The 11,361-nt window shown below is 43.4% G+C and overlaps 2 protein-coding genes across 2 annotated transcripts in view; one reads left to right on the top strand and one right to left on the bottom strand.

The window, feature by feature from the left end:
- Positions 1–216: 216 nt before the first annotated feature.
- Positions 217–3,901, bottom strand: LOC140336270 (G2/mitotic-specific cyclin-B1-like). Its single transcript, XM_072419254.1, has 9 exons — positions 3,762–3,901; positions 3,306–3,437; positions 2,799–2,903; positions 2,539–2,718; positions 2,258–2,416; positions 1,916–2,152; positions 1,031–1,171; positions 836–946; positions 217–413 (listed from the first exon to the last, which is right to left on the bottom strand). Exons 1-9 carry the CDS (start codon positions 3,780–3,782, stop codon positions 309–311), a joined length of 1,191 nt encoding a protein of 396 aa, XP_072275355.1. The 5' UTR covers positions 3,783–3,901; the 3' UTR covers positions 217–308.
- A 305-nt stretch (positions 3,902–4,206) lies between these two features.
- Positions 4,207–11,361, top strand: part of ATPAF1 (ATP synthase mitochondrial F1 complex assembly factor 1) — a 12,672-nt gene continuing 5,517 nt past the window's right edge. Inside the window, exons 1-3 of the mRNA XM_072420568.1 lie at positions 4,207–4,607; positions 5,401–5,538; positions 5,646–5,741. Coding sequence (XP_072276669.1) covers positions 4,413–4,607; positions 5,401–5,538; positions 5,646–5,741 — 429 coding nt within the window. The 5' untranslated portion in view covers positions 4,207–4,412. The remainder of the gene's footprint in view (positions 4,608–5,400; positions 5,539–5,645; positions 5,742–11,361) is intronic.

The raw sequence follows: 11,361 nt of genomic DNA on the forward strand, positions 1-11,361 counted from the left end.
ACATATTTTGGTGCATTTTGTCTAAGAATTATAGCCTACAATGTAAAAAAATTTCCATGCAAAAAAGTAATGCTTTTTGCACAGAAAATTTATACAGAATTAGAATGCTAGGGAGGTTAAACAAGCAGCTGTAAAATCTACCTTTTCCTCCCCCTTATGACTAAGGAAACCTTTGTTGCATTGGGTTCTCCCATTATTAAGTCTAGGACACAAGGACACAGGGATAAAAATGAACTTTATTAAAAACATAACTATTTACAAAAGCACATAGTGCCAAAGAGTAAAATCAATGTCTGTACAAAAAACTCTTATGGCATCACAGCCCGTGCCAGTTCCACAACAACCTCTGACCTCAGCTGAGGAATGGCGCTTATCTTCATCTGTTTGCTGCTGGCATACTTATTCTTCACAGTCTGAAAAAAATTTCACATCACCACAATTAATGTGACTTCAAAGCTTAATAGTCATAATCTGAACATGATGTACTTAACATTTGCTTGACCATGCAAGAAACCTTAAACCTGCACCTCAAGTTAGCATAAGATTTCATTTTTCTACATGAAAATGTTAAAAATTCCATTCCCCAACATTACAGGAATTACATCCCCTTCTCCCATATTATTGGGTAGCTTCCACCTCTAAGTCAAGTGTCTGCAGGAACAAGTCCAAGGCATATTGGTCTGTGTGAAGACAAAACATAATCTGTTCCCTTTAGGAGGGATTGACAAGTTTACAAAGTGGACACCAAGAGTGGGTACAATTTAATCCAATATGGATTGCCACCCTGCAGTGTTCCCTAAAGTATTTGTGGAGAAAGACAAAACAACCTCCTTACCATGTGCTTTGTGAGGCCTTTGTTCACCTTCACAACATTCTTAGCCATGTGCTGCATTATGGGAAGAAGGGATTCTTCAGAATACATGGTGTAGTGCTGCAGTGTAGGAGTCTAAAAAAAGAGATTCTGCATTTAGCACACAGTAAAGAGGAGTTAGACCAATATGATACAACAAGAGCCAGTTTAGGCACTTACCCAATTCCCGCCATTAAAGACCTTCATTGACAGGTAGGACGCAGCTGCTGCAATCTGTGAGGGTGGGTAATGTACCATCTCATAGTCCACCATGATGAGTTCCATCAGATACTTGGCTAGACTGTGCTGCTCTGCTGTCACCTAGGTCAGAACAAGCCCATAAAGACAATGCAATAAGTGCAGCAGGCTCTTCCCCACCCAACCATACATGTAAGACATTTGTACTATATGTTTACATTTTACCAGGTGAACTCTAAAAATCATCTTTGTAAACAAGTGAAAGATTCATCTTACTATAACACTAATAATCAAAATACCACACATAATATAGGATGTATATTACAATAAATATTTTTGCCTGATGCCAGGTAATGTCTTCAACTCATAGCATTATTAACCCAACTATGACACCCCTGATATAATTTTTATAGTATATCTGACAAATTTAACATGAATTCATGTTATTGCCAAACAACCATATGACAGACAAATATTTTATGATATATGGTCTCTACAACACCCCTGAGAAAGCCTAAGGGCAAAACATGTTGGATTCAGACCATTGTCCTGGATCTCCATAGGGCTCTATGTGGAAGACATCTAATCCCCACGACTAAGTGAGCCCTATGGTCTAGTTTGTCATAATATATTCTTTGATTGTAACTGTATATTCCAATTACTGTTTTCTCTCCTTTTGCCATCCCATATTAAGGTATATTAGAAATGTGAATTAGGGCATATAACCAATTGTCCCTACTTGTGTCCAGCAACACATGACAACATTTGATAGTAAACGTTCTGTGGTCTGCACTACATTTGACGACAAATGGTCATAACACAGCTGAATTATATCTTTCCACCCAAACACAGCAAAGTTGTCATTACCTCACCAATCTTTGAGGCCCTCCTAAGAAAGTGCAGGGGAAGAGGTCTGCCAAGAGAGAATTTCAGAGCACGAAGAATTTTCATTTCCATCTCTCTGATCTGGACCTTTGTGTAGGTGTGGTCAGTCACAAATGTGAAATCTCCAATTTCTGGAGGATACATCTCTTCATACTTTGAGGCAAGAAACATGGCTGTCACACCTACAAGCTGGAGCTGGTTTTTAGGAACTGGGTGATCCTACAAAATGGAAAGCGAGAAGTGAGCACCAAACGTATCTGAATATTAGCCCTGCAATGTCAAATGACAACATCCTACCCCATACTACAGTTTTATAAATGTCACCTGCAAGAATCGGTCAATTATCCCAACAGTCATGAACATGGTTTCCTGTAGCAGGCGGAACTTCATCTGCACTTGGACCAGCCAGTCTATTAGAATTGCCCGCATGTTACCAGTCACCTCCTGGCCCTGGAGATAGTTCGGCCTCACTGCCTGAGCATCCTGAAGAGAAATGCACCGAGAGCGGTTATGGATTTATCAATATAACTAACAAGTCCCGATAAAGATTTCTGATCACAACATGAGCACGTCACAGAAATATATAGATCCAAATAACTTCTCACCTCCAAACTTTTCAGGTAAAGGTAGATGTCCTTCACATATTCACTGCACAGCATAGGGTTTCCTTCATCATCAGCATCCACATCCTTCACCTGAATGAGAACATCTGAGAAGGCCTGGCACAGCTCATCCGGGTGGCAGCCCGAGGTCTCCATAGGACTGGGGGAACTGGGTGCTTCCACCTGTGTAGGAAATATGCGGCCGAGTTTGTACACAAGAACCACTGAAAAGAAATTCACACGTCACCCCTCCCCCACCACACCTGTAAAGGTTGTTTTGTACAGATGGCTTCCTCCTTTACTTTCTTTGGCTCTGGGATCTTCTCTGCTGGCTTCACTTTCTTCACAACTTTCACAGGTTTCTGTTCCTAGAAAAACCCCAGAAGAATATAGTTGGTGCCGAGAGATAAACCCACCAAAAGGCAATAGATTGTTAAATCCCACAACCAAGAGACAGGAAGATTCCATAGATATTTTCCTTCCAACATTTGCTGGAGAGGAGCGATGGAGCATAGACTACCTGCAACCCCAAAGATAATACACCCCTCCCCCATGGACTACCTGCAACCCCAAAGATAATACACCCCTCCCCCATAAACCACCTGCAACCCCAAAGATAATACACCGCTCCCCCATAAACCACCTGCAACCCCAAAGATAATACACCCCTCCCCCATAAACCTCCTGCAACCCCAAAGATAATACACCCCTCCCCCCATAAATCTCCAACCACCCCAAAGATAATACACCCCCCAGGAATAGATACTTACCTTCTTTAGAGGTATCTTAGTGTCAGCTTTGTTCCCAATATCACCCAGGGCAGTGCGGGGTCGCAGGCCTGGCTTCACCACCATCTTGCCAACAGCTCCACTCCTCACATTCTCAGCATTAGACAGCATGTTCTGCAAAGTAAGTCAGCCATTAGACGGAAGGCACATGGGGAAGGGAAGGGGGGGGGCATTATACATATTGGACATGGGGGGGTAATACACATATTGGGGGATGGGTATAATACACACTGCATAGGGGGAGGGGTATTATATTGTGTAGGGTACACACGACACACATTAGGTATACGCACGGGGCCACCAGCCGTTATATAGAGGCCGCGGGGTAGATAACGGGCTGTAGCATTAGAAATGAAGGGGAACACATCCCACACGGTCAGGTACAGAATATACACACTATATGAGGGGGAGCACGCGGCTCATAGTGTTGTCACTTACCCGGGTGATGCGGATAGACATTGTATCGGTCCTGCTTGATGCGCCGCCGTTCCAGCCGGTTCTGTTTGGTACTTCAGTTGTGTCTGAGCGTCAGTTTCCGGTTCTCCTTTTAAGTCTCCCGGTGATTACACCTATTGGCCAGTTTGGATTGTTAAGCGGGTTTTGATTCGCTGCTGTTAATCAGCGGAATGCATTTCCATGGAGACCGTTGGAGGGGGCGGTACTACAGGGTCGAGCAGCAAGCGGTCGGCATCCGTCACTCTGGACAACCGCCTCAACCCCCGCCTGCTGGGACGGTTTTCTTTATTCTCCACCCCCCCCCCCAAATAATGAATACACCTATTTATTATGCTATATGTCTATATACATATCGGTCTATTAAACCCCACACGGATAATGTAAAGAGAAAGAGGAACGCCTAAAGCCCTCTGGCGGCTGACAGTAGAAGTACATGAAGCTTTCTGCACCCTCTGGCGGCCAGCAGTGGAAGTGTAAAAAGCTCTATGCGCCCTCTAACGGCCGAAGCGGGAGAAATGTTTTGGAAGCGGAACGTTTGTATCCGTCCCGTTGGCGGTCGGGCCGGATGTGCTGGAAGAAGTTAATGGCCTTGATGCGGAACGTTTGTGTCCGTCGAGTTGTCGGTCGGGCCGGATGTGGCAGGAAGGAGAAATGGCAGCTGCTTTAATGCAGATGAGCTTGGGGTTTCGGGGTTTTCTTGCTGTTAGGAGTCGGGTTGGAGGCTCAGGGCTACTGAATGGGCTGTGGGGACAGATGAGGGTCTTCTCGGTGGAGGAAAATCCATTCTACAGCAAATATCGTCAGAAGATTGAAGAGTTACGCCGGTATGTATGGAGAATGGGGTGTCAATAGACTGCAATATAGATTGTCTGTTCTCCACCTGGAGCATGTGCCTGATGACAGGTTCTCTCTTTATGATGGCACCAGGAATAGACAAAACCGTCTTGTGTACTGGCTTACATTAATAACATTTACAGTGGGAACTTGTAAAGATCTCTATAGTATGGTGGAGATGTAGGGTGGGCAGTGACACATACTGATATATATGAGGGGATGTAGGGTGGGCAGTGACACATACTGATATAAATGAGGGGATGTAGGGTGGGCAGTGACACATACTGATATGTATTATATATGAGGGGATGTGGGGTGGGCAGTGACACGTATTTGGTAGCCTTGCTGTGCAGAATAAGCTTCCAGTAGCGTTTGACATTTTTCAGAAGTAAGGCTTAGGTTGTTTGGAGAATAAAATATATTTCTGGAAACTTGTTGTATTCCAGTGTCCACCAAATGTCAATACTTTTCAATCTTGAGGCTAATATAGGGGAATGTCTCTTTTCTGGTCGCTTCTGGAATGCATTTTAGATAGAAGCTGCTATAGAAGAGGATGAAATGGCTTCTCCAAATAACTGGCTAGCAACTCTTCTTTGGTGTTTGCCTCCTTGCCTACCAATGCTGGGTAATGACTGTCAGTAGGTGAGGCAGTAAGGAGTCTGCTCTTCCCATTATTGTGTTCTGGTGGTGTAAAGCAGTGTGTGATCTGTAACTCTTCATGGTGTATTTACTCCTGGACAACACAGCTTCAACTACTGGTAAGATGGAAATACTGCATTGAGTATAGAGCTACCAATTCCCTATTAGCATAATCTTCCCTCCCGGTCTCTTCCTGTTGTGGCAATGCTTGGCTAAATGTTCTTTCTGCATTCTCCAGGGTGAAACATTTCATCAAATTTGGACAAGGGCTCAGAGCTGCCCTGCGGTGAGTCTTTTTTTTTTCTTCAGTGTCTACAGGACTGTGTATGTGTTTAGTGAATATCCGTTTTGTCATAATATGGACACTAACCAATTTTGTCTTCTCTCTTCTAGTTCTTGTATGCATTGCCAAGGGCAGAGGGCTATGAGTTCTTTGTGGGTCAGTGGTCTGGTACAGAGCTTCACTTTACGTCTCTTATCAATATTCAGGTGCGTACCTTATCAATATTCAGGTGCAGTTATCTGACTGGGAGTGATTAACCTTCAAAATATAGTTTGCATGAAATAATCTAATCTGTTTCATGAGCAGTAATGAAGCAACCCGCCATCAGTGTGTATGGTCCTCCTGTTTGAATAGAGATGATTTTTCTGCACTAGTGATCAGATCTTCAGTAGATACCCAAGCAACAAATTTGTGTAACACAGTTTATTGGCTATTTTCACACTCTTGTGTATGTAAGCATTGTTCCTTTTTTTATCTTAGTAGCCAATAATCTGTTGAACTATATGTGTCTGTTTTTATCCCCATGGGAGTTGTTTGGGCACCTCTAGAAAAATGAAACCTGAAAGTGGAGAAAAACCTTATTACAACTTTCCTCAGGCACTACTATAGAGGTCTAAGAGGGGCGAGGCTGTGTCCAATCAGCAGACACCGTAGAGACAAAATATCCAGGTCTATGGAAAATGAAGGAGTTTATTGTTATTATTATTATATAATAGACTCCATGAAGTTTATATAGGACACCATGTATTCTATTATGATATGCACAGGAAGTTCTATACAGATTATCAAGAAAATCTATTGTAGGCAGAATGAATACAAACACCATTTTTTAAAAATATTTGGGACACTTTTTAAAAATGCAATAATAAACGAAATCCTAATCCCAATTTGTTAATTGAGCTGAAACTTTATTTTCCAATTAAAATAAATAGATTTTCTATTACGTTAGGATAATTTTATTTGTTAAACAAAAGATTTTATATTTTATTAAGTAAAAAAAAATGGCAATGAATTAAGGTTTGTCACTTTATACACTTGGAGATTTCTCCTATAACTTTTCACATTCTTACTGTGTAAAAAGGTGGACACTGCTACTGAATGTTTGTGGCATTTAAGCCCTAAGGGGTATTAAATTAGAATTATTCATAAGGAATGGTGCTAAGGTAAAGAAAAACATTGTAAATAAAAAAAAAAATTTCACACTTCCTGTGTGAGCAATACCAAAATTCACCATTCTATTCTATATGAAAAACAAAATAAATTTTAATGTTCATCAACTAAATAAAACAGTTTTACAGAATTTTAATTCAACTAAACAAAATAGTGCCTCCGAATTTTAATCATTACTGTACCCACGAAAAGAAGTTAAATAGCACATGGGCTGTCAGGATGATCATCTTCATGAGTGACGGTAACCGCATCCTCAGCAACAGTAACAGCTTTAGTGTTCTCCCCAAAACTTTTTTTCAGCCGGGTGGGGGGGACTGTAGCTGTGTGGTAAAAAAGTGGGTGGGGCTAGACACTTGAGCTCCTAGTTATTTATGCCATAGCTATCCAGTAGCCCCTGCTATTGTGTCAGTGTTCTACCTGCCCCCTATACTTTGTTCCAACTTTCTAATGCCTGGCTTGTTAGAATGTACAGTTTTTACATTTTTTTTGTATTATGCCCCAACAGTCCAGTGCTGTGTATTTTATTCCAACTCCCTAGTGTTCCATGCTTTAATAGTGTAATTCCTTGTAGTAGTGGAATATTTTGATCAATGTGGCTTAACAAATTAGGCCTAGTTCACATTAGCAGTAAAAAATGCCCCTCCTGAGTGACTACTTGGCAACTGCTGGGCACCTAGGATTGGTAACAGGCGGTAAGTGCTGGGCTCCTGGGATTGGTAACAGGCGGTATGTGCTGGGCTCCTGGGATTGGTAACAGGCGGTAAGTGCCGGGCACCTAGGATTGGTAACAGGCGGTAAGTGCCGGGCACCTAGGATTGGTAACAGGCGGTAAGTGCCGGGCACCTAGGATTGGTAACAGGCAGTAAGTGCTGGGCACCTGGGATTGGTAACAGGCGGTAAGTGCTGGGCACCTAGGATTGGTAACAGGCAGTAAGTGCTGGGCACCTGGGATTGGTAACAGGCGGTAAGTGCTGGGCACCTGGGATTGGTAACAGGAGGGGGTAAGTGCTGGGCACCTGGGATTGGTAACAGGCTGTAAGTGCTGGGCAGCTGGAATTGGTAACCCCTTTTCAGGCCTAGCAGTTTTTCAAGCAGCATTGGTTCCTGGCGAGAGGTAAGTGAGGGGTAAACGCAGCAAATGCAACCTTACTACCAATGTGAATTCAGCCTGACTTCAGATGTCACCTCCTAGCGCTATACCTAGGTATCACAAAGATCATCATGCATGTGATTGCAGATGCGGGCAGGACAGCCAGTGCCCTCCTCATCGCTGCCAAAAACAAAACCTTCCTGTGAAATCTATCCACCCGCAGTATGATCGCTGTGTGTGTAAAGTCTGCTTGTCAGATTCTGCAGCCTAACAACTCATTGTGTTCAATCGTTTAGATCTCCTAAATCGCTGGTTGTAATTACCTAATATTTTTAGGGTACACAGGGGACTCTCATAGCTACTGATAACCAACATTTCTTTTTTTAATTTCAGTGCACCTAGGAGCCCAAAATTGAAAATGCAAATTAAGAACCCCCCGGGCCACTTACATAGCAAGAAGCATTGGGCTGGGCCCCCTAAACATTTTACCTACCTTTCACCAAACTATAATTGTAATACTACGCTACACTTTCTGCTTCTTTTTTCTTTGAATCCCAATTTATCTGGAATTGGGAGGTACAGGAAACTGAAAATGTAGGTGCAAGTGGGGAACAGATGTATAAACCCCTAAAATTTCATTAGCATGGCATCATTAGAGCATGAAAACCTCTGCCCATCAAACTGTCCGCTTCCCTACCTTCAACCCTAATTTCTCTAAGAACAGAGAGGTGCAGATAAACAGAATCATAGGTGCAAGTGGTGACACCCCCCAAACTTTCATCACCATGGCATCATTACATAAACTCTACCCATCAAAACACGCTGCCCTGGTACCCATGACTTACCCTACCAGTACCTAAACCCCAATTTCATTTTGATGAAATGAGTTTTTTATGTTCTAAAGATGCCATTGTGATAAAACTTTAGGGTGTTATCCACACATGTTCCCCACACATTTTCAGTTTTCTACACCTCCCCATTTCAAAGAAGTGTTCAAGTGTTAGAAGTAGGCAGTAATGTGTAAAAGGGCAGTGCATTTGCCATAGTAATTAAATTTTAGTGTGGGGGGCTATCCGAAGGTGTCCCCCTGCTACACCTAAGTTTTCGGCTTGTACACCCCACAATTCTAGAGAAAGTGGGGTCCACAGAAGAGAAGCAGATAGGGTTAACAGAATATGACAGGTATATATTTTTGAGAGATAAGTATAGGTTTAGGGGCCCTTCCCCAATGCTCCTTTCTATGTAAGTGGCCCCGGAGGTCCCCAATTTGCATTTTTATTTAAATTACATCTTTAACATAATCAAGAAGTTCCTGTATAAGCTGCTTTTCTTTGGAAACCCTAACCCCTGCAAAATTATTTTCACTGTCTTCGTTAGAATGAGAAACGACCATTAAACGTGGCCACACGCCACACGTTTATTACATCCATTTTTCTGTGTTGATGTTTTCACAGACTTCCACGCATTGGCAACACAGTACACTGCATCCTTAATGTTAAATTATTTTATGGGCATAGGCTGACTTCTATACTGAATGATATTGTCCATCCTGACCAAAGCGGTTTTCCCCCGATGAGGGAAGCCAGGGACAACACGATCCGTACCTTGAATAATATTGTCTATGCACATACTCACAACACCCCTCTAATGCTCCTCTCCACTGATGCTGAGAAGGCATTTGATCGGGTGGACTGGATGTTTCTGCTTTCCACATTGACATATTTGGGTCTTCCCCCCTCGTATTCTGCGCTGGATAGAAATGTTGTATTCCTCCCCCAGCGCCAGAGTACGGGTTAATGGTGAACTCTCCCACTCCTTTTGTATTACCAATGGTACGAGACGGGTTCCCATTATCTCCCTTGCTGTTTGTGTTGACCCTGGAGCCCCTCCTACGAATAATTTGTGCCAATGGAGATATCAGGGGAGTCCAGATTGGCCCCACTGAACATAAGGTAGCTGCTTATGCGGATGACCTTTTATTTTATGTTGCAACACCTGCAAAAGTCAGAGGCACGGAGTGTTACTCTTCCCTGAAAAATTAGAGAGGCCTTTGCTCCTCTTTCCCCTTCAAGTGGTCTAACTCAGCTATCTCTTACCTGGGCACACTGCTAATCTAACGCGAATTGTAGATCTCAATGTTATCCCTCTATTAAATAAAATCCGAAGTGATCTACAGAGGTGGAGACAGATGGCATTAACCTGGTTTGGGAGGTGCAATGTGCTTAAAATGAATGTTATGCCTAGACTGTTGTATATGCTGCAAGCACTCCCAATACACATCCCGCTTTTTATCCTTCAAAAATTCCGTTCGGAATTTGTAAAATTTATTTGGCTTAATGGGGTGCCCAGGCTTAGGATGACATTACTGAGACTCCCCAAAGCCAATGGAGGAATGGCATTCCCTGACCCAGTACCATCAGGCAGTGCACCTGTCTAGGCTGCTGGATCGGTGCACTAATAGCCGCTCCAAACTGTTGGTTGGGTTGGAGGATGCATGCTCTACTGCCCCCATTGCCGCATTGGCCTGAACGACACCGGCGGCCAGGATGGCAATGTACACCCATCCATTGATTGGCGAGACCTTGAAAGTGGTCACTAACTACTTCTCCTCTCAAAACGTAACCATATACCCGTCTCCAATGTCTCCCGTTCTAGGCAATCCTGGATTCCCCCCCGGGCCAGACTGACCCAATATTTCGCCAATGGCGTGCTTTGGGCGTGTATAGAATATCCCATTTAATGCACAATGGGGAATGGCAACATATTCCGACCCTACAAACGGAAAGGGATCTCCCTTCATTGTCGCCCTGGCGCCACATACAACTTTCACTTATGTTCTGATATCTTTGCCACGGCCCAATACAATAGCCCGATCGCTTCTTCCTCTAGAGGACTTGTGTGCAACTGGTCAACCTGTACGCGGCACACTTTCCCATGCCTATCAAACCCCATTATCTGTATATACGTCAGAACTCCCTTTATTTGTATCCCAATGGGAAGCTGATTTGGACACTTGTTTTACTGAAGCCCAGAGAGATATGTTACTCCATTTCTGTCATAAGGAGTCCATTTGCAACAAATATCAGGAAACCAACTACAAGTTGGCCACTCGCTGGTACAGGACACCGGTGAAGCTTGCTAAGATTTCCCCGGGGTCAGATAGCACCTGCTGGAGATGTGGCGACACACAGGGTACACTACTGCATGTTTTCTGGGAATGCTCAAAATTACAATTATATTGGAGTTCGGTAGCTAATATTATCTTAAAGCTTGCAGAAGTGGATATAAGGGGCAATCCGGCCCTGGCACTTCTTCATGTTTCGGACATGTTCCGCAGGTGCTATAGTAACTCTCTCTTGAGACACCTTCACAATGCAGCTAAGGCCTGTATCCCAGCCTTATGGAAGAATACTGCCCCCCCCCCCCGACGGTAGTACATTGGTTGCAAAGGGTTGCTTATATATATCACATGGAGGATATGATATCCACTGGCGCTAAGAAAGCGGAAAAATTCGCACAGACCTGGTACCACTGGATCCACTTTATCACTACTGAGGAATATTGCC

The sequence above is a fragment of the Pyxicephalus adspersus genome, chromosome 8 (assembly GCF_032062135.1).
Source record: "Pyxicephalus adspersus chromosome 8, UCB_Pads_2.0, whole genome shotgun sequence".
In the NCBI taxonomy this organism is placed as follows: Eukaryota; Metazoa; Chordata; class Amphibia; order Anura; family Pyxicephalidae; genus Pyxicephalus; species Pyxicephalus adspersus.

Bases quoted from the DNA above. Each gene is read 5' to 3' on its own strand.
- LOC140336270 (XM_072419254.1), bottom strand. From the start codon at position 3,782: ATGTCTATCCGCATCACCCGG. The intron at 947-1,030 runs GTAAGTGCCTAA...CTCTTTTTTTAG, and splicing joins TCTTTAATGGCGGGAATTGG to ACTCCTACACTGCAGCACTA. The intron at 414-835 runs GTAAGGAGGTTG...AATTTTTTTCAG, and splicing joins AAGGCCTCACAAAGCACATG to ACTGTGAAGAATAAGTATGC.